Source organism: Neodiprion pinetum, chromosome 3 (genome assembly GCF_021155775.2).
Source record: "Neodiprion pinetum isolate iyNeoPine1 chromosome 3, iyNeoPine1.2, whole genome shotgun sequence".
NCBI classification, from domain to species: Eukaryota; Metazoa; Arthropoda; class Insecta; order Hymenoptera; family Diprionidae; genus Neodiprion; species Neodiprion pinetum.
In genome coordinates, this window is record NC_060234.1 from 39,773,483 (window position 1) to 39,797,783 (window position 24,301).

Below are 24,301 nucleotides of genomic sequence, written 5' to 3' on the forward strand. Positions count from 1 at the left end.
TCAAAGAATATTACAATAGAATAAATACTGAAAAGAAGAAGAAGAAGAAATCGTGCAGGCATTTTGAGAAAGTAGACCTGCAGAGGATGGGTTCAAAAAGAATAGCACGAAGCTCAAGGATCTCTTACGTACTTCACAGGTTTATTATTTTTCTACTACCAATTTATAAGACCCAAACCCTAGTAAAAGTTCTTTTCCCGACATTTGGTGCCTCGTTAAAAGTATACATACATTTTTCCACTTTATACATGTGATACATGTGTACGTATATTAAACAACAAAAAGATGATTTCTACCTCGTCACTTAGCTACTGGAAGTTTAAAATTCTGGGACGAAACGTAGACGCGGTTCCTTCGAAAACTGGTCGCCCCAAAGTTTACCCGGTTTATTTATATTTTACTTCCCGTTTGCGGGCTCAGTTTATAGAACAAAATAACCGCATCCCGCTGACGAGGTCCTAAATGGAACTTAAAAAAAAAAACACGACTCTTCATCCTCGATCTTCACACATAAATTAATCACATCGTGTATAATGTATTGCAAACTTCCACGATAGCACGAATTGCTCTAATGACAAAACCGCCTTCATGATATTTCACTCCACGCGGTGTTATATACGCAGTATAAACGAGACGTTGAAACATTCCATCCGGCAGCAGCAGTTTCCGGTATGCCTTGCGATATGATTTGCCCCATCTTACACACCGCGCGCAATGAGCGCATCAGAGACTCACCGCTGTAATCGCGTAATTGCACTTTCGATTACACCATCACCCAGTCTCTAAGTGTTGGCATAAAATTTCCCCTAGAACTTTCGTTGGTGGCACGCCACACAAGAATGTGACACGAGTGTAAAACATTACACACATGCATACATACATATGTGTGTATATGTATATATACAGAGGCCGGCATATCGGCCATATTGCGTGACTGCAAGCATTTCGAGTTGATTAAGTTGACCCGTAGAACACGTCACTTCGTAACTGTTTGAATGTAAAACGCAGTACAACCGACGGTATTCAATCGCTTGACTGAACGACGTTTGAAAACAAAAAAGAAAGAAAAAAAAAAAAAAAATAAGAAAAATGATCTGACCTGGGACGAATCCTCAAACCGCGCGCGATGCGTTGCATCGTCAGAAGTAGAAAATCGTAGCAAGTTTCTTTTTCTTCGAAAGCTCGATCCATATGAGAATTAATTATACACGATTTTGGAAGGGACGATTCTTACTTTTTTTTATCAAAATGATTTCTTGTCAAAAAATTTTGTCCGCAGGAAGTGCTGAGCGTTAAATTCTTTATTCGTTAACATAATTGTTGGTGTAGGATCCCTTGTCGAGGGTGAAGAAGAAATAAAAAAGGAACAGAAAAAATGTCGTCAAGTATAACGAGTTAAATGGCATAAGCGACGCTTTAGCCCGTCACGGTTGCTTCCTGAACATAACTGGAGTACTGTCGGCACGAAGAAATGAAAACGTTCCTTTGTTGTATAACCGTCAAGTGCAGCAAGCGGGTGTTTTAAATCTACTCGATGGCCGAAAAGCACAGTGAAAGCACCCCCGCGTATACCAAGGGCGGCAATTCCACCGACAGTCAAAAAATCCTTCAACTTCAAAGACAAAAATGCCCAGAAAAGTCTCAAGTGAGTACCGAGAGAATGAATTATGAAGGTAATTACGGAGGGTCACTGATGAAATTCAACAAAAATTTTCAGTGAGAAAATTACAGCATTTTTGTATCGCATCGTGCCGAACGGATACATACGTGAAAAATTAAACAGTGAGATGAAAAAAACTCCCGTATTCAAATTCCTGCGATGAATCGACGATCCGGACTTTCCAAGTTTGGAAAATTTTCCTAAATCGTTATAAAATAAATTACTCTCGGAAAAAAACTCCAAAACTCGCATTTTCGATATTTTCTGAGATACGGTGAAAAAATACATCTGGTTCAAAATTATCGCGAGGTGCTCGGCAGGTAGTCGGTCTTCATAGTGAAATACCGCAGTTAATCCTCAAGACGAGTGACCGATCACGTGTGTCTGTAAGAACCCACAGCCCGACTACCAACAAACCTAAAGGAAAAATCCGTTCCGTCGGTGTAAAGAGTGACAAAATTCAATACCTACAAAATATATTGTATGTACCTATTTGCTCACTCTCGTTGCGGAAATACCAAAGTTGACCGGATTGGTGAAAATTTTATAATCGTAAAACGGACCGTGACAAACTAACCGTATAAAGTTTTTCCATGGGAGTGTTGCAAGTAGCTTTTCAAAGTGTAACAAGCATTTCCTGTAACTAACGCTCTTCGGAATTGTAGAAAAAAAAAATACCGGTTACTGTTTCGAAATGAACGTACGTTGGATTCCACTGATATAAGTACAAAAACGAAGAAAGAGAAAAGACAAAGAATTTGACGTAGAAGAAAAAAAAAGGAGGGAGTGGGGGGGGGGGGGGGGGGGGGGAGTGAAAAAGGCGCGTAATAAAACGAAAAACACATTGCATTTATCATCCTTGGCATCTTTACTCAACGGCACGCGCCCCGTTTCTGCAGTACGGTTGAGCCGTCTGCTACGACGAAAGCGAGACAGTGATACAATCGTATATTTCAAGTGTCCGCTGGGTGAAGGTATAACGAAGGTAATCTTTCAAGGGAATATGTGGACTCCGAGGGTCGTATGCCGCGTAGAAAATACCCAAAAACGACGACTAATGCTACCTTTTAGTGGATTTATGGCATTTATGACTGCAAATGTTTGGTCAAGATAAGAACGTGTATTTCTGGAGGGTTGTTTTACGAAGAGAGAGAGAGAGAGCGTCGAGATGGTCTTCAGGACGTATACGTATAATCCAGAGCGTTACGAGTATACAAGGAATTCGTCTATCGTCAAGTTCTTATCTGACCGCCATGGGCTACCTACTACTTAAAAAACTCTCCCGTCGCAGCAATATGACGTAGATAATACCGGCTATCTTAACGCGTTCGTCTCAGTTAAGGACACCGTGAGAAATGTATATCAGTTATTATAGCATCCGTGTCAAAGTGGACGACGAAAGGAGGAAACGCTAACCAATAAGTTGACAAGCTACTTTGTAGTTGAGATGATATGCCGATCTACCGCAAGTGCACAGAGTATTACAAGAAATGACGATTAACCCTAACTGGTAACTCTGGGTGAATTTCACCCGAGACGTTTTTCAAACTCCTCGCAGAGTCCCTCAGTCGTGGTAATTTAGACACGGAAAACTGTGCGATCTTTTTTTTGCGATCCTTGAACAATACCTAGACATTTTTTTGTAGATTTTAGGAACTCATTGCTAATAAAGCTAAATATCACTTTTTTGGAACTGGAATGAATTTCACCCGGTATGACCGATATGCGATTCTACCAAGGCGTTACCAATTAGGGTTAACCAAAGTTTACACGATGTACATAAAGTTGTTTCGAGCCATAATAAATCTATTCAGTTCACGAGGTGTGTGTAACCAACCACCTGAGGTAATTAAACTACGAATACCAAAGTCTAATAAAGGGTGGAGCATTCGTTGGATATGCCAACAAGTGTGAAAACACAGTGTAGAGAAGAGAGCAGCGACGGCACATCGATTAAGGCAATTAAATTAGCCAAGCCAATTAACGGTAATTACCCGTAATTAATTAGAGGCGCAAGGATATATGGGTAACAGCAATTGGTGCTGGTGCAGGAGAAGTCTGGTCGGGTGGTTTGTGGGTCGTCGTCGTCGGGGGCGATGCAGAGAGATGAATAACGCACAAGCTTGGAGCAGAACCTACCGCAGGCGTGTACCTTACATTTTCTTTGCTCTCGTTGTACCAACCCAGCAGAGTGTTCACGGAGTGCGTTGCAACGAAGCTCCGCGTCTTACGTTGAGCCTTGAAGATGTCAAGTGTCGGATAGATACACTCTCCACTCTATCCTCCTTCGATTCATCCGAACACGATACCCGGCGTCGAGATAAGGATGCGGAGATTGAACGCCCGCGGAATGGCAGGGATGATATGAGGAACCGTCAGGACTGGGATAGTGAAATGCGTTTCTTCCATCCGTGCAGCCAGAAAGCACGCGTTTCGACTGGATTTCTCGCACCGTTGAGCTCGAAACTCAAACTTCAAACCTCAAACTTCAAACTTTAAGCTTCAACTCCAACAACTCGAGACTCCATTCTGCACTACTTATGTGTCCCGCGTGCATTGTGTTCTACAGTCACGATTCTATTCAGGTGCAACAGAGGTCTATCAACCGTAACGCAAAACACGCGCTGTGTGTGTACGGATACAATATACTCGCGCTCCTCACCGTCCAACCTCACACTGCCTCTGCAATACTCCTCGACCACCTCATCCTTGGGTATAACATGTATCCACGTAGGTACCAACGATGCTATTATTCCTTTACACGTAGTCATTTCATCCTGGTCACAAAAGAGTAGACTTGTACGTCACGTGGGTTACAAATGCATTGTGTTCACATCTGTACATAACATCAGAACTTCTTCAATGTATGTACCGTACATTGTTGTGCACTCGTGCAACTTTCATTGGGGGGTATCAAATTTTTATTCACAGACACGAAGCGGCAACGCTGCCCGTCGAAACTGGACGACAATAAAACGGGATTTGTACGATTTCGAGAAAATCTTTATGCAAGTGCAAATCGCGAGCCACTGCCACAACAGCGGTGAATAAAATAAATGTCATTCCACGATACTGAAAAGCCCCTTGCACATAACAGGTCCACTTTGAAACCCGTGTTCACTTTTCGGATTCACAAAAGTATAAGATACCTTTTTCTATTCAATCCTCTGAAGAACGAAGAAGCGGAGTAAATAAGACGATTTTAAATTGAATCCAAGAAATCAGGTTGTGAAATGTGTTCCACCCTGTCAAAGAACACAAGATTACAATGTGATTAGTATTCTCTCTTTTCGTGCAAATATTCGTACCCTCAAAGTCCTTTCGAAGGATGAATGAGACTGATTTCAAGACTGTTCAACGTTGTAACGGAATAGAAACTACACCGTGACAGGCATCGACCGTAGTATACAAGGGGAACGGGGGAAATTTGTACACCCCTGGGTTGTCCATGAGCATGGAATGCGGGGGAGTAGGGCACGGATGGTGCACAGCTGCCGCCCTGCCAGTGCGAGAGTGTTTGAAATACAGTGTATAGTATGGGTGTTACGGGTGTGTAGGTGCTTACCTACACCATGGACCGGTCCTCCTTACTACGGGGCGTAAAGTTGCGTAGTATAACGCCGTGTCTCGTTCCCGCAACTTCCAAGACCTGACGTTGCGCACAGACTGTTGGTAACAGTCTTCCTCCCATCCCCGATGAAACGAGGGTACGCTTGTTACGCGTACTGGCATAGACATTTGATCGTCGAATCTAGATTAGGCGAGTGTTGATACGACGTTGAAGGCAGAACAGGACGACATTCCGTGTCGCAGAATTGTGAAGCAACGTACGCTTGGATACTGACCGAAACGTACCCTTGTTACAATTTTTCTAAATCATTTCATATCCAACTGTCTAAATTAAGACTATTCTTTACCTAGACTTGAGAGAGTAAGATACGACTTTTTCAATACGAATAATCAAATTCGATGTCGTCGAAGTTGTTCTCATGTCAGTCCGACTATCGATGAGGTTACGACTTTCGGACTAAATGCACTGTTGTGTACGACATTCTGGACTGATGGAACGGATCAATTCCTGACACCCGACACGAATGACGTCTCGCAGCATATACGTGTCGTCGTTTCACGCTAAGTGGAACAGTACTGCCTAGTTTTTTTTTTTTTTTTCTTCTCCCTTAGCTACAAGTACCATTATAGACTGGTTGAACCAAGGTCGGGTCAGACAAGACTTTTGGGATCCTGACCTAACGCTGTGAGACGTGATTCACAACGGTAGGAGTGCAGTCTTTCAAGTCGCGCCTACGCATCTAACCGAACTCGAGTGCATGAGCGGCGGAGTAACGAATAGGGGCGGAAAGGGGAGGGGGGCTTAATTTTCAAAAATAGAACGCGTACGCACGCACCGTGCAATCTGGAAAACTCTCAGCTTTATTTTCCTCTACCTTGACGCACATGCGGTGCCTGTATATATATATATATATATATATATATATATGAACCGTTTGATTTATTCGTAGGGAATAAATAAACATACGTCCACGTCGAACTTGCGAGAGAATTGGCTGTACATATAATTATGTATACACGTATATATACGTTGTGCATACACTTTTTAGTTTGAGTTAGGTTAAGGTTGTCCCATTTTAACAAGTCCTGCAGTTCAGGTTTAGGCGTCTATCGTCTCATCATCATCATCATCATCATCATCATCATCATCATCATCATCATCATTCGACATATTCTTTCACCACGTATAACGAAGTACATGAATTTGGCGGTAAATGTAGCGGGGAAATTTTCAAAAATTCATGACACACGTATCGATTATCGGCAACGTCCTGCAATATAACGCAACAACTCGAATTGCACTTATCTTTTCACCGAGTTATATTAAAGCCTCCCCGGTGTATACCTATAATACGTACACGTATATACAATACAACCGCGATATCTTGGTTTGACCCCCAAAGTTCACCAGACGGTGTAATCTCTCCGCCATCACGTGACACGCTTGTTTTGCCCCTGACTAAACAAAAGTCAATCTCTTTGCCCGGCCGCGGGTGAATATAGGCGAGAGGAACTTATACACCGCGGGAGAAGCTGAAGAAGTAAAAGCAGAAGCTGAAGAAGTAAAAGCAGAAGCTCAAGCAGAAGCAGAAGCTCCAGTCGAGGGGAGAAAAATAATCAAAATGGCTGTTCTTCCACGTTCCCTGTGTCGAATATGTTTACAGAATCGTCCGACAGAACGCGAGACCCGAATAGTTGGTATGTTTGAAGTTAAAACGGAGTATAAGTACGTATTGTAAACAACGAGGGTTAATTTTACTCGGAGAGTTTTTTTTTTATACATAATCTTTGTACATCACGCGTGATTTGATTTAATTTGTGTGATGAGAAAAAATTTTACTCCCCTCCCTCCCTCCCGACCCCTTCTTTTTTTTTTTGTCGTTGTTCAAACGCAATTTGTTGACATTTTATTCATTGATCGACAAAGTCAACAGAGATTCGCAATTGTTGTACCACGATAAAAGTGTCTTCGTCGTAGTGTTTGTTGAAGGATGAAAAAAAAATTCAAGGTTTCGTTGTCTCGTCCGTTTTAGAAAATTATCGAAACGTCAAAACACAACTGTAAAAGGTTGTTATATCATCCAATAAAAAAAAAAAAAAAAATACTCTCGAATGTTTCAGCTTTGTATCAAGTTTTATTTATCAACGGACGGTTCGAATTCGTATATTTATGTAACGTGGTATCCGAAGGCTTTAAAATCGTTAAACACGAATCTGAATTGCTAGTTCGAAATTCGAATTGGATTTTAGTCATTTTTTTTTTTTTTTTTTTTCTAAATAAACTTGAAACCTACAGTACGAGAATGAGAAGTTCGAGAGCTGGCGCATCGTCAGTTTAAAGCCGCTTGTTTTACAGCTGTAGTCGTTCGTTACGCAGGTAAGAAGCTGGAATTCAGACCAGACGACTTTATCCATTGTGCAATAGTATCTACAGATGCGTGAAATAATATTCAAACGCAGAGACGTGAAACGTATGCAATTTACAAAATTCCTTACCTACATCGCAAAACCCGACGGTGAATATTAAAAATAAGAAAGAAATTGACCTTTTCCGTTTTCTCAGCTCGTAAAAAGTATACAAGATACATTAAAATAATAGATATTGATTCTTACGATGCAATACATTTTTCGATAAAATTTTTTTTTTTTCTATTTCATTTTTCCCGTGCGATTAGCATAAGTATAATACTAAATGACATAATGGATAATTTGCAAAACTCACGCGCGAAATGCGCCATCAGTTCAGCAGCCGCAGACAGCAGACAGATGTTGTAAATTCAAGAGAATATCACATTATATTTACAATTTACTTAATTAAGAAAAATATACACGGCTGTACATGCGCGCATTTTTCGACCATCGCTTCGCGACGAAGCCGTGTGTAATAAAATAAGAACAAGAAGACACATCTATCGTACATATTGTAGGAGTAATTACACACCTGCTACGCAAATATGAAAATATAAATATGCGTAATCCCCGCTGTAGCGATGATAAAATCTATATATATATATACATGTGTGTGTGTGTGTGTATCTATCATACACATATTAATATACAAAAAAAAATTCTTTCCTTCCAAGCAGATTAAAAATTTTCATTTAGGTTTAAAAATACGCTTGTTAAAATTTGAACTCTCAATTTTAACATTAAGCGGTTGCGCTACGCACTTTCTATTTTCCGTGAGAATGACACAGGAAAAATGGTTGTCGCTCCTTCTGATTTTTGTAACTAGCTAAAGACGCGTCGTACAGAAAATTACCAGACATATTTTTGTAGAGAATTGAACGCTCGTCAAAAAAGATCTCTCATCAGTTTATGACAAATCTACTCTTTCCAGAGTCATTCAAGTTCCTTGTTAAGTAACTTTTGACCTCAAGTAACTTTTGAACGAGTAAATTTATCAGAAAATAATAAGAGACCCTTTTTGAAGAGCGCTGAATTCTATATAAAAATTTATCTGTCAATTTTCTCTACGACGACGCATCGTTAGCTAATTATAAAAATCAAAAGGAGCAAAAACCATTTTCCCCGTATTATTCGATACGCGATTCGCAACCTGTTAATGTTAATATTACGAACTGAAATTTTGACAATCGTATTTTTATACCTAAATCGAAATTTTTGACCTGTTTGGAAGAATAAAAAATAAATTCTCTTGAAACACTCCAACATATATACGTATGTATATCAGGCGTGGCGACCTTCAGTTTCGAAAGAATGCGGTGCAATGAAACGGATTGAAATAGAATGCAAAGTAATATAATGTCTCTCCTATAACTACGACAGATATGAATCAGACCATGAACACTTGAGGCGTGTACATAAATAATTGACTAAGCGCTATGAACGCGAGCGAAAGCGAATTAGTAAATCCGGGGTCAACTTTTCGTTCAGTTTCGTTGAAGAACCGAACGCAAGCACGATACAACAAGCAAGTTATGTAATTAATGAGTAAAAAAAAAAAGATCAAACATCTACTCCCGAAATTCTGACAAGCAGATAATAAGCGCCTAAAAAAAAAGGTGACAAATTAATCTCAATTGGAGCGAAGAATCTCTCGAATCGTTATCTTTCAATATGTATAAAAAGGAAAATGAAGATGAGATAAATTTTTTTTTTATTTCACGTCTTAGTTTTATTATATAGTTCCCGGTAAAACGCGCGGCTTATATTATACGATACAAACGGCGTATTGTAGATACTGAAATAATGATTATCGCGCTTCATTTTCGCGTTCGACGATAAGCGAGTTGCAAAGGTGTCACGTTTCTGGTTACGTGAATAAAAAAGAAATAAAAAGTAAACGCTATCGGCAACGTGCTGCTGCATGTGTACATGACGCATGCATGCAACGCGGTACGGATTCCGGGAGTAAGGTATCATTCACAATCGGCTCCTTTTTTTTTTTTTTTTTATACATATAACACAAGCCGCAATTGATATGAGATAACAATACAAAGGAAACTCGTTACACGCACATATATTCCATTAATACAAAAAGAATACCGCGGTTTTTATTCCGTGAAATCGTCGTCGAAGCGCCGATTACACGGTACAATTTTTCCAACAACATATTACATCTTTGTGACGAAAAATTTTTTAACGCTCTATTGTAAAATTTAACAATTTAGAATACTTCCGAGTGGATGATCAAATTTTTTGAGCTATCGATAAGTCCAAGACTGCACACGACCGGTGACTGAAATTTTCGAATAAGACAATACGAGCGAAATATTATAAAACTGTATTAAAAATGGATTAAGAAAGAAGCTTTTTTTTTCTAAGAGTGTGAAAACGAACCGAAATTGACTTAAATTTTCGTCACGTTACGTTTACAGACATTTAAGAGCTCTCCGTATCTCCCCCAGTTTCCTCCTCCGAGTCCACCTTACACGTTGCGTAAATCTCCGAGTGTGCTCAGAACTCATTCCTGCACCCTCAGAGAGTACATACATGTGTAACAGAAGAAGGTATTCGACGCGTAAGAATTCTCAAGTTTAAAAATACGACATCGATATTTAAAAAGTTAAAAATAGTAAACCACACGCGTAAAATATCGACAAGCAAAAGAATTTCAAACTGTATATTTCGAATACATTTCATTGTCAGTTCGACGAATTCGTAACTCGAGGTGATATCAATGACGTTAAATTGTTTATTAAATTTGCATTATATACTGTATAAAAAAAAAAAAAATTACTACATCTATGTATAAAGAAGGTGGATTTAAATGGGAATTCAAAATTGGCCGAAAGCTTTTCGAATTGGCGCAGAAAATCTATTAAAAAAAAAAAAAAAAGTTTCAATCTTCGCCGAGTAACGCGGCTTCTGTTACACTACCTCGAATTTGAGGCACGGTTCCGACGATGATCAATGGTTCAAATTCTCAAAGCGTGAAGCTTGTTTACCGTGGCCTAGAGGATGGAGATCAATTTGCAAGCTCGCAAGCCAGCCACCCTTGAAGCTAACACGGAAGGTCCACATTGCTGACAGACAGCGAAAGGGGGGTGCGGGGGAGGAAGTTACCGACTCCGCACCCGGAAGTCAACCACCACCAAAGGTGTTATTTTCTACCTCGTTCGATATAATAGCATCCTGATTAGAAACGATGGGGAGAATCGAAGCTTGCCCACATTCGACTATATATATATATAACATAATCATTGCGTGCGTGTTTCGGAAAACGAAAGAAAAAAAAAAAAAAAATGCTAGACGTCAGCCGGCACGTTATATTATACGAATTATAACCTCGTCTAAAAATAAAACTGAACCGCGTTTTGATCAGTGCATGTATGAAATTTGTTGAAATTTTACCTCGATATTTTTCTATATGACAGGTTACTTCCAATAAGTGGTAATTACTCATAAATTCAGCTGATAAAACGAATTTTGACAATGTTAAGGCAATAAAAAAAAAAAAAAAGATGACACTTCCCTTAATCTATAATCTTACATATACACATATCAGTTATCGGACGATTATTCTGAGAGCGAAGTTATACCGTCAAACTTGTTTCTCCCTTATTCGAGTATCTTACTCTTACACCTGTACTAGAAGTAACTTTTTGTCATACTTTTACTAAATAATCATCAGTAAGCTGAAAGAATAAAGAAATCCACCACAGAAATTTGCTGTCACAATAAGAATAATCGTTCGATAAATGTTTTAGTAGAGTTTTCCAAAATTCATTTTGAAATTCAGACGTAGAAATCTTGAACAGATTGGCAACAATTTTGTTCAAGTAAAATTCCCTGATTTTCCCTCTGGTATTAACGTAATGTTGGTAAATTTTCACTATCAAAAGTTCGAAAAATTGTGCACCTTCAACGTATAAATTTGAATCTAAAAACATATAGCGTTGCTTCGTTTCACACGAATTATGAGAAATTGAATAATCCTATTTCCGAGAGTCAGCTCATCGTTAACTAAATTTACGAAGCTTCGCTGCAAGTATGGAAAACAAATTGCTAAAAAAAAATGTGTACGTTTTTCCCCGTGTTCCATCACATGTAATCACATGACTTTTCCCGGCAATCGAAATTTCCCAACAGCAATTCTCGATTTTGCCGATCTGTCGTCATCCTGACGAAGGTCATTACCCCGTATTATTTGGGTTACCTTCCTTTCTGCATACGTTGCATCGTACAAGCAGCATTTATAAGCAGGTGTATGCGAAGTAGCATCTCGGTTATATTCGAAAGGGAGGCAGCAACAAGAGGCAGACACCCGTAAGAACATGGCGTTTTGTTCCAGAACGTTTGATCGAAAATCTAAATCTAGGTATAACAAGTTTATAACTTGATGATAGTGTATGACAAAAACATCCGAGATGATCGGTTCGCTTTTTCATACGTAAGTTGACGAAATATGAAGAGCGACTAATCAGGTAAATAAGTTTTGCATCGCATTAATATAATCGACAACCGAAATTAATTCGAGCTTTTTCTGATCCCAACGAAGTGAATTATTGTTATATTATACATATCCTGACTGCAGGTTTGTATGTAAAATATATACCGCGCAATAAGGTAAACCGCACGAGTGTGAATAAAAATAAGTGTTATTGTCAGACGATGCGGATGTAAGAAAGCTGTCTCAAAACCGCGAATTTTGTACGCATGCAAATCAGATGAATTGCTAATTTTAAATTTTACAAATATATTCTATACGATTCATTTCAAGTGCGTAAATAATGTGACGATAATCGAATTGTCGAAACGAAAATCGTAAACACGAAGCCTATGTAATAATATAACTGTGGTTGTTACTTTCGATACTATATGAAATCCAGAAAAGTAAACGTCTTGACCAAAAACTGCGGCAAGTATTTATGCATGCGAATGCGTGTAAAATTGGACTGTAAAAACGAGTCGCAATTGTCCGAAAGGGCGTAATTCCGGCAAATCAAAGTTGCGAAAATGAGAATAAATTAAAAATCTGAAACATCGAAATTCCGAATGATCGAAGATTTTCAGTTCTGTGAATTTCTGGCTTCGTGAAATTTCACCAACTTTGATCTCTCTTTGTTTTGGATTTTCGATATTTTTACGTTCGGAATCCTGGTCATTATGATTTTCGGTTTTGCTGATTTTTTACAACTGCTCGTTGAGTAAACTACGCCGTGTGAGTATATTTTAATTTGCGGAATTTCACTTCACCGAAACTTTATTTTTCGAAATTCAGTTCTATCGGAACTTTACTTTTCGGAACTTTTCTCAATCGTAACACGAACTTTCGAAATCTCGCGAATTCCGGAACATTGATAGCCGTCGGGTTTCCGACCATTCGAAAATTTGTTGTTTCGTCAAAGTTTGATTTCTCTACTTAAAGTTTCGCCACCAGATAATTCGGAATTGGGCTCTTTCGATACTCTTTAAATTCGAAATTTCAAGCCCGCTCCAACGGATCATACCGAATCTGAAAGAAATTTTTAGTTCCGGTTACCGCTCGGTCCTTAACTATTTTCATTTTTTACCACAACCGAAATATATAGTTCTAGGTACAAAATAAAAATTAGTTTTGTAGCTGTTACCATAAAGTCTAGTATCCGTTATTATTCTTTCTCATTACGATCACTGTTACTATATTATCTTGTAACTGTCGCAAAAATTTAATGCTTGTGCAGCAATAAATTGACGTTAAAGCCTTATTTAACTAAAAAAGTAGAGTAAACCTCAGAAACTGATTTTGCGTTGCAATTATCAAAAAAGGATCGACAATGGCGCAAAATGGTTACGCGTACCTTGTTTTTCGTAATACCAACAATATTCAAACATTTTTTTTTAACGATACCTGCATTGCTGAATTTTTCTAAGCTACCATAACAAATGAAATTTTTCTCAGTCCATCACTCGCGATAATTTACTTCGGTCTTATACTGCAGAATTACGATAGCGAGCTGCTCTGAAAGAGACGAACGCTCACCGTCGAAGAAGACGAAGAAGAAGACGAAGAAGACGAAGAAGAAGAAGAAGAAGAAGAAGAAGAAGAAGAAGAAGCATCAGCATCAGCATGAGTCCCCTGAAGGAGGAGAAGAACCAGTTCTCTTCTGGCGTTAAATGTGGCGGCAGACGAGTGACTCTCACTCATTACCATACACACCGAGATGCCCGCAAGCCGCACTGACAATCCTACCACTTGGTAGTTGGCTCGATGAACGGTGGATGCTTACACGAGTAACGTAACGCGTCCATGGACGACTCAGGGATGCGTCGGTGATGCATAAAGGTCGAGAGGTGCGGGGTGAATTCAGTTGAGAACTACTGAGCAACGAACGACCTGACCGAGATCCTTTCCTTTCCTTTCCTATAGTTGGTTGTTTTTTTTTTCCCTTCTTTTTTCCCCCACCTTATCCTTTTTTTCCTCCGCTTCTCCTGTTCGTCGACGAATACTGGAATGAGCAAGGTATTAAAGATACTGCATTATAACCGCGTGCTCGTCGAACGGCATGGAACAGCAACGAAGAATTTCCATTCGTATTATTATCATTGCAGCTAGAAAAATTTAACCGGAGTTCCTGCCGATCCTTAGATGTATTCTTAAAATTAAATTTCTCTTTGGTTCTCTAAGAGTTTACGTCCGCGTGACGTGAACGGGATAAATCAAGATCTAATCTCGTAAGCCGGTTCGGCTCGAGAGTTTACTTTACATTATTCTGTAACACGTATCTAATCCACCGGTACAAGGCAATATTTTATCGCACGGAAAATGCAGCAGCAAACTGAATTATTCAATCGCGATGTATTCTCAGTTTGTCTTTCCGTTTGTGTGTGTTTTTTTTTTTATTTTTATTTTTTTTTTTTGTCGATTCTTTCACCTTACTCAATGAAACGTTCTATTTTCATAATCGAATTGAATGATACGCGTTATTTTAAAATCTTTAACTCCGATAAATTTTTTGCTTCTTTCTTTTTCTTCGAAATATATGATGCGCAGACCACATAATTTGACCTATTCGTTATAACTACGAGCTTACAATTTTTATTATAATAATCTTGTGAGAAATAAAACAAGAATTCAAGACTTTGATCGCGATAGACGTTCCATATTTTTTTTGATTAAGTATCCGTTCCGCTGCAGACGTATAAATTGACTTTTTAGTAAATGGACTGCAACAGCAGCAGCAGCAGCACGAGTCGAGAAACGTTGAGAATGAGGCAGCTAGTCAGATCGCTGACTACGGTAGCGAAGGTTGGGGGGGGGGGGGGGGGGGGGGGGGGGGTGAAAAAAATGTACAGAGCCGAGAGGAATTTCTGTGAGAGAAAAAGTGTTCCACTGTTATATACACATCGACCAACTGTGATGTAACAGCAGCTGCCCTACAAGTACCTTATACTTCCAAGAATGTTTTATTATACACCGTGTTTTAAGTCAAGTTCGATGGATTTTTAGATCATCAAAAATCTGGATCGTTGTATACATAAGGTTTCGGGTCCTGCGCATAGCACCGATACGCAATTTGATCGGTGTAAAATTACATGATTAACGACGAAAGGAAAGGTGTATAAAAATTCTTGGAAAAAAAAAAAAAAAAACGCAGAGTACATTGTTACCTATGCTAAATTCTACGGATTTATAATTCATGACAAATAATATAATAATAATGAACAAGGATAAAATTGAAAACTGAGGACGTTGTGAATAAAATCTTGAAAAACTAACCTTTCGCCTGATTGGGATGGAAAAAAAAGAGAGAAAAGGAAAAAAACTAGTAATGATAATAATCAGTAAATCAAATAAATTGGTTATTTGCCTTTCGTGGTTTCTTCTTTTTCCGCAACAACTGTTTTCATCGGAATTCGCGTCCATTAAATGACTCTAACAATACATCAAGACTCTTCGTTTAGGAAAAAGACAAAAATAAATAAACAAAAACACTGTATAGATGAGAATACCAAGAACTATATACTTATATATAACTATAACAAGAATGATTTCCTGAATAAAATACCTTGCACGAAGAAGTAACCTAAAAACTGAATCAAAAAGCCATCAGCTAATTTCATACGATAGCTGCATGCAAGCGTCGCATAAGTCACGTGCTTCGCCGCGCACCTAGGCCATGGTGATACACACATATATATATATACACATATACACGCGTATATATACCTATATTTTTCTTCATTCTTCGCATTTTTTTTTTTTCACGTACGACTTACTCCACATACCGTTATAAGTCAAAGAATTTCTCCTCGCCTGCCTTCACACAACTCTGCTAGCAAACAGAAAACGTTCTCTCTCTCTCTCTCTCTCTCCCTCTTATTACGTACTCCTTTATTATGCCTATGGGCGCGTGCCTTACACGTACAACATGGTGAATTATAGGAACAAATCACGGTGGTGTAGCGGAAACGCGACCAATTTTTGAAGGACGCGACAAGTGTTGATTGTATAATTAGTTGGACGCAAAGTCGTCGCGAGATTACCAAAAAGTTGGGGCACAACGTGCGGGTGATGGTGATGGTTGCGAAAATATTTCACGACTCGTATTTCGAAAATTTGTCGGCTGAGAGCAGAGACATCTCAGGATTTGGTTCAACAAAATCACATCTCGGATTATGATTAAAAAACTTCGTATATCCTCAAAGATCACTTTCGAAATACAATATGGTTCAAGAAAATTCTGAGTCGAGGTTTTATTTAACCAAATTCTGAGATAGGATGTTTCGGCCCTCAACAGACGAATTGTCTTACTAAATATGTTCAGACGATGCTAAGGTGCAATTAAACGTGTAATTGCTCTCTCTCTCTCTCTCTCGGAAAGGGTTGCGACACACAAACCTGCAGGTTTAAAGATCTCGTAGCTGAGCTTATAGTCCTGAATGCAAGTAGCGCGTAAACTTCTAACACGGTTTACCTGCGAGAACTGCACCAACTGAACTTTTTAGTTCAGGATTGAGAGCATGCTATGTTAGTTTCACATCTTGCAGTGGGTAAATTTCCTCAAAGAGGTTTTAGCTAAGAGGTTTATTGAAGAAGTGAAGAGAAGGGAGAAAAAAACTGAAAGAAATAAATCCCGGATACACAAAACAACGCGAGAGAAACTTGGAACATTGCTTATAATTTGCTCCATTTTTTAATTGGACATTTTTCATTCGCTTTCCAATGTTTTGCGAATATGCAATTAGGTCATTTACAAAAACTCTCAAGATTTTCACGGATGCGCGTTTACATTTAAATATTCAGAACAATATAGTAATTTCAAATTTCTGGTATACAAAAGTTCGCAATCGGAATGAAAACAAAAAAAAAAAAACATGGATATTGTTAGTAGAGCCGCATATTATAAAACACAAAATCTAAACCGATGTATAACATATAATTTAGGATTAACCAACAGTTCTATGTATTAATTTCATTTCTAGTGTCTCCTTTTTTTTTATAGTTTTCGACAAACTTGACACATTTTTACATTTTCAAGTTGTATTTTTAAAGAGCACCTAATTACGCTCTAACTCAAAGTTATATATTTTTTAACTACGGAACTTGAAAAGCAAAAAAAAAAAAAAAAAAAGTTCCGTAGGAAACTTTCCATAGGGAGTATAACGGTTTGCAATTGTTAAAGTTTACATTGCATAACGACGAACAATGGACTGCACTCTCGCGTGCAAAATTACGTAGGAGAGAAATTTTTGCTTAGAAATATTGACGAGAGACTATTCGGTAGATACCAGTATACGCGGTTAATTTGCTAATGTAACGAAAAAAGAAACATCCAATTCACACCCTCATCAATTATTCGAGGCAGGCTACGCTGAGAATATAACTAATCGTAGGTTCGTATAAAAACGAAGTGCAGTTAACTGCAAAGGAAAAGCAAGAAGAGGAGGGAGAAGTAACGAGGAAGAAGGAGAGGAAGGAGAAGTAACGAGAACTATCCGAGGAGTTTGTATAACTCGACAAACGCAATTACGCGGGAGATACCGTTCGATCACCACGTTCCTAGTCATATACTGTTCACTGTACATAAGCTATATATATAAATTATATATATGTATATATAGGCTCGGCACGGCTATCGGTCTATTAGTTTTATTTCCCTTATTTCGATCTAGCTCGTTTTTTTGTTCTCGTATTACTCACGGCAGGCTAGCAGGTCGCAATAAGTAAGTCGCAGCACACTGCGGTCAAGTCTAACGTAAGGCAGCGTAATAGATTGCGAAGGAGAACCAGCCCGTGTATATTATACAAGGTATTCGAATCGAGAAAAGAGTTGGATAAGTGTAGAAAAGCTTGGAACTCGAGATAGCCAATCATGAAATTTAAGATTGCTTTCTCGTAACTATGAAACACGAAGAACGTAAAATTGACCAAATTTTCACGAATTGTATCTAATTTTCTCTCGTTGGATTATAAGCTCTCTCTCTCTCTCGACAGATGAGTTAAAACGAACTGGTTCTTGAAAGAGTTTGATAAAATCGCTCCTTACAAGTAATTGTAATTGTAATATTCAACAATTCAAAAAACAAGACAAATAATATATAACATAACCTTGGATATTGGTGTTAAAAACACAAAACTTCAATTTAATCCATTCAAATTTCTTTACTCGTATACGCGGTTTTAAATCACTTATTACCGAAAAATCCACAAATCGATCAACTACAAAGTTATCCAAATTACCCTAAAATCTTTTCATAGATTCTACGCCTGATTTTTATACTTTGCCAAGTCGTCGGTCAAGGTAACGGATAAAATTCAAACGAAATATCGTAACGGATACTTGATTTCGAGTGTGAAAAATCCTTCAATAACATGAAAATTGAGTGTGAAATCCACGAGCTCGGTCGCACGAGACGATCGACGGGCAGTCAGGCGAGAGGAAAGCATCGCTCTGAAATAGGAACCGGAACCAGGCAGTCCGTGCGTGGAATCGTCTATTGGACGACAATTGGACAAGCACTCGATGCGCATACGAATTGAAGGCAGGTAGAAGGCGTCGAATGTGCCCGACGCCCGGCGTCGCGTCGCGCCGCATCCGACACACACGCCGCAATACCGAACCGCAAGGATCGTTGCTCTCTCGTTACGATATGCGCTGCTGCTGTTCTCGGGGTTTTCATATCTGGTTAATTTCGCGACTGCGATATAACCGGACCAACCGATCGGGCTAATGTGTGCGAATATCTTCGATCTGCGATACCAACGAAAGTTGAATTATTCGAATTTAAAAACGACAAGTGCGACAAAATTATTGTACAAAATTATTTACTATTGTTCGTTATGTATGATTAATAGACTAACCGAACATGTTACATCTTTAATTTCCTGAGCCCGATAAATTTGACTTCAGTTACTAAATCTTGTCCTGTCTCTCCCCCCCCCCCCGTTTTTTTTTTTTTTTTTTGCTCCAATTTGGTAAATTGAAAATTGGAGGAATTATGCAAAATTTAATTATAGATGTACGTAAATTTACTTAATTCGAATTATGTACTAATTATCCCGCTGGGATCAATTTTCCGAATATTTAATGCATGAATCAACTAAAACCAAATAATCGGTGATCCGTAAATATGAATCATAGAATTGATTCGAATGACTCAACTGTGCATTGAATTTGCATCGTTACTTTTCGCCAACTTTTTCTACAGTTCTCGCAATCTGGTAGACGACGATGCAAAGTGAGAAAATTCATACATGCTATTACATAAAACTTATACGTGAATTTGAAGAATCGCTATAAACCGTCGAGTATAAAAATTTGCACAATTTTACAATCGCCTTGGTATCAAGAGAAAGTAAGAAGTAAAGGGGAATCGACGAGAAAAATGTTGAACAAAAACTACGAGAAACGCACCTCCGCGACACACATAAATCGCGCGTAACGACAATAATTTCCAAGAATTCTACTACACGAGTAGCAGCAGTAAGTAAATAACAAAGAACGGATGAAAATTAACGACTGAAAATAAAAAGAACCATGTATGAATCGATAGAAAGAACTAGCGACGCGACTGCGAGACGATGAGTGTGTTTATAAATGAGAATTTATAATTTGAATTTGACGATGGGAAAGAAGAGGGGGGGGGGGGAGGGTGAGGGGCGAAAAAGATCCATCCGTTAAAACTGCGCAATAAATTCAGTGCTACTGCAAAATCGAGACATCTAGATCGGGTTGTTTCATTTGTGGTCGAACCATAACGATTCTCGTCGAGAGAGAGAGAGAGAGAGAGAGAGAGAGAGAGAGAGAGAGAGAGAGAGAGAGAGAGAGAGAGAGAGAGAGAGAGAGAGAGAGAGAGAGAGAGAGAGAGAGAGAGAGAGAGAGAGAGAGAGAGAGAGAGAGAGAGAGAGAGAGAGAGAGAGAGATATTGAGACGTTCGAGACGCAGCTTCGAACCCTGGCAACGTGACGTCGTATAACTGACGCTGAGTTACGAGGACAGGCCAAGGGACCCGAGAAACATAATACGCGGCACAATACCCTGTGTATATATCTAAAGTCTAAACTCCAAACCGCCCAGATGGCAGATGGCTGGATCAACAATGGCGTCCGCCTTTCTTCGTCCCGTTCTCATGGCTAGGACGATCGGAGGATACTCGGGATATTCGTAATCTACTTCTATGTCTCAGTTCCGTAGCTAATACCGCGTGCAGATACCTGCCTTACCCTTAATCCTCGAGACAAGGGATCCCCGAAATTTTCTCACTAACTACGCGTGTACTCGGCTACTACGGAGTATGTCAACATACGATTATAAAAACGCGAGAATATCCCATTGTTCTGTGGTACGGTGAAATCGTTTTTACCTTTTTCTTCCTCTGTCTCTTATTATTACTCCGAAATTAGCGAGAACTCCTCTCGCATCCAAATCAAAAACTCGCGAAGATAATCAGCCTTCGTTAATTACACACCCATCCCTTCATTCTTCGATGAGTGTATTAGACTCGGAATTGTAAAACTCGTGCTCAAGGAAGGAGTGATGAAAAAAACGATTAATACACATTCGGCAACGCCATTGACGAAATTCCCAACAGTTTTGCGCGTTAATATCGTTGCGATATTCGAGATGATTCGATGGCTGATTAACGCCTCGTCCGACAGAGAATTTTTTCTTTCGGTGTTCGGTTATCAACGGTAATCGGGGTCGGATTTACCACATATTCTATAGCGATTCCCAAATCGCGTCGCATTTCGGAATTCGGATGCAGGACGCCACCCCTACAAACTACGCAGGCGGCTCGGGGCTTACACCGATTAATGCACCGCTGGGTGAATCCGAATGCTAAACTCGACTTCAACGTCGATGTTAATTGAATCGCGGGAAATATCATTCAATATATTTTGGGAATTGCGTGAAATACGAGGAAACGAACCACGTGCTGTTGTCTGGTCACAACTGGTATTACGGGGCGAAAAGCCAGCGTCGCCGGCCGCCTGAGAGGCTTACATATTCCGTTCGTTAATATTTTACAAAGTACGCCACCCGCCGAGGCGTAATAAACCGAGCCATAACCCGGGCTTCTTAGGAATTATATTGAGGCTGTAAAGTCCTACCTTTTTCGGCTAAATATCCTGGAAAAGCTGAAACACACGTGAGATGCACTTCGAGCCCACGCGACAACTTCACTTGACTCTGCCGGGAGCTTGGCGACAGCTCCTAAGCTTCCACTGAAACACCACTAGCGACATCTTACGGAGCCGAAACGAAGCTCCGAGATGCGCGCGCAAATACGGGGGAGAAACTCACGCTTCGAAATTCCAATCATACTTCTGACGATAAAGTCAACACATGCGTGCCAATTTGTGAATGCATGGTCCGCTAAATTTTATACTTTGCATTGTTTGTCGCGGCATTTATCCCATTTATTATTCATAGACGGTTGGCTTATCGATCGGTATTGTAGCAAACGATTGAGAAACGTAGTTGCACGAGTGTGGATTTTTATTTTACGTGCGAAAATATTAGGAATGCTTGAACGGTCTAAGCGAAGATTACGTTTAACTTCGATTATATTTAATTCCTAATTATCTGGCTGGATTAATTTTGATTGATTAAATTGTAAAAATGGCGTGACTCGTTTACGTACGTACGTCGGTTAATTTGCCAGGTTTTCCCTCGATATTTCCATCGTCGGTAAAATGGTGTATATTTGAAGATTCGAATAGGGCCGGAATGGGTTACTTATTTTGATCAATAATTCTAAAACACATTATCAACTAATCACAAGTTTGAGGTACTGAATTTTGAGGTTGTTACAAACAAAATACCGATCGTTACTTTACCGCGGTCACCGGATCCGGATATTAGCGGCGGGAATGAAAATTGTTTATCACTTTTAAATTTGTGAGATATCCAGTTGGAAAGAATGGATTCTGTTTCAAATTCGATTCTTTTTTATCCGATGTTTGCGAAAATTTTAAAAACAAGAATTTATTTTTTATACCGGCTGCCGCAGCGAAATTTAATTTGGAATTTAAAATCATGGACCACAATGAATTCAGTTCTAGAATACGCACAAGGAATGTAATTAACGAAAGAATAAGTCGGAGGTTTTGGAATTGATTGAAACTTGTTAAAATATTCTTTGCCTGTATTTATATACAGAATATTATTTTTCATTTAAGTACTTATTGGGTAATTTAGGCGGACTAATTTCGCAAGCTCTGAATTACATTGATTTCCAGCACGAAATACGGCCTATCAATTAGACCTGACAATTTATAGATTTGTTTTCACTTTGCAAAGTGTAGCTACCTGAGCCCAACGGCTATTTATTTGTATAAAATTTATACTGTTTTTGTTACATACATTTATAAACTTGAACGTGAGGTAAAAACATTTAAATAATCCTAGTATGAAACTTAAAATCTACTCATTAGGTATTCTCCTGAAATAAAGCATCCATAAGTCGTCTTGTTGTTGCTTTCTTGTCTTCCTCTGACATCTTCTTCAGTTCTGAAGCCAGATATTTGCAAAACAGATCTTCAGATGTTTCTTGTTGCTGATTCGAATTGCGTAAATGATTTGTAACTGTTGTTGCCATTTCTGCTATTGATTCTTGAACGTTCTCGACTTGCTGCTCATTTTGGTCAGACGAAGGAAAAATTCGATTGTTTTCTGATGCTAGGAGAGACAATGGATCAGAAGACTCAACTATCGCTGTTGACGTTGATGGCGAAGTCACTGGAGACTGCACTAATAGAGTTGCTGTGTATTGCGTCGCTGGGGATGGAGATAGTGACGGATTGTCAGATGGCGATGGAGTTTCACTTTTATACTTTCGCACATGTTTCAAATTCTTTGCTTTCGTATTAATATTTCTGTACGATCTGTAATAACGGGAACAACGTTCACATTTGTTTTTCTGTATTGTTAATTGTTATAACTTTGGCGCTTGAAACATAAGATTGCAACAGCCTTGCTATAATTTATATGGAAGTTGAGAAAAGAAGTGAATATTATTCTTACATTTGTTATGCTTACTAGTGACTGATTCAGACCCTCCAAGAATTTAAAATTCGATTTTAATCACTCGAATTCTCTCACAAGATTTAATGAATTACCAAGGGAATAAATCATGCCTCACCGTTCACACTAGTTTAGGGTTGAGAATCTCCGATAAAATTTGCTGAAGTTTGCATTCGACTGTACAACATTCTTCCTGACTCTTCACAGATGGAATTTCAGATAATTTGAAAAGTATTGTGAAATTCCATACGAAATTCGGAACAGTTGAATAAAGAGATTTCAAATGAAATGTAGGCTTTAAGGTATCACCTCCTTCCAACGATGTGTTGGGCGAGGAATCCCATCTCTGCATAGTGTGGCCAACACTGTCGGATCGTGAATGTTACTCCATTCCTCATATTTTGTTCGCTCAATCGTTTCTCCTTAGAGTATCGCTCTCTGAGTCGTGTCCAACGCTTCAGACATTCACTAGCTGTAAAGATTAGACAGAGTGACGAACCGTGTGACGTTACTGGGGCATGTATAACAAAACAACGTGCCATGATTCTTACAAATCACAGACGCATCGTAGTACAGCGAAGAAATGTATCCCAAACGCTGAAGAGAATTATAAAACGCAGTTAAAGCAAATTACCTGGCTGTTCTAAAATCGCGGCAATTTCCTGCCAGGACTTCTCCCTTAGCGCATAATCCTTTTGATTTTTCGATGTTTTCACGTAGAGGTGAGGGTAATTTTGGACTAAACTTATCAGCAGACTGTCCCCGTTTTTCGAACCGCCTTCGGAGTTATCGCAGTCATCCTCATTCGTAACAACGGTTTCATTTTGTTCCATTTTATAAGAATGATCTCTCATTACTTGACGGAATATCGCGGAAGATTTGACAGTTTGCATACTTATTGCTTAAACTGGAAATGGAGCATTCAAGATACAAACTAAACATAACCTGTTCATAATAAATACCTAGATGCTACCGCCATAGTCCGATACTCTGATAGAGAGGAAAACCGAAGAGAGCCCTCCTGACTTTTTTGGAGGCGTCTTTTGTATACTAGCGCTGTCTGATATAGTTTAAAATTTTTTTAAGCAATTGTCGACGGTAAGATAAGTTCACTGAAATTGTATTGTACCGACGGTAGATAACACAAATCACAATT

The 24,301-nt window shown here is 39.0% G+C and overlaps 2 protein-coding genes across 3 annotated transcripts in view; both read right to left on the reverse strand.

The window, feature by feature from the left end:
• Window positions 1–21,316, reverse strand: part of LOC124215489 (A-kinase anchor protein 200) — a 103,415-nt gene extending 82,099 nt beyond the window's left edge. For both annotated transcript variants that reach the window (XM_069134762.1, XM_046618925.2), the window contains exon 1: window positions 21,231–21,316. The gene's annotated coding sequence lies outside the window, so the exon portion shown is untranslated. The remainder of the gene's footprint in view (window positions 1–21,230) is intronic.
• A 911-nt stretch (window positions 21,317–22,227) lies between these two features.
• LOC124215630 (uncharacterized) lies at window positions 22,228–24,101 on the reverse strand. The gene is made up of 3 exons (XM_046619245.1): window positions 23,780–24,101; window positions 23,455–23,617; window positions 22,228–23,006 (listed from the first exon to the last, which is right to left on the reverse strand). Exons 1-3 carry the CDS (start codon window positions 24,036–24,038, stop codon window positions 22,553–22,555), a joined length of 876 nt encoding a protein of 291 aa, XP_046475201.1. The 5' UTR covers window positions 24,039–24,101; the 3' UTR covers window positions 22,228–22,552.
• Window positions 24,102–24,301: the final 200 nt, after the last annotated feature.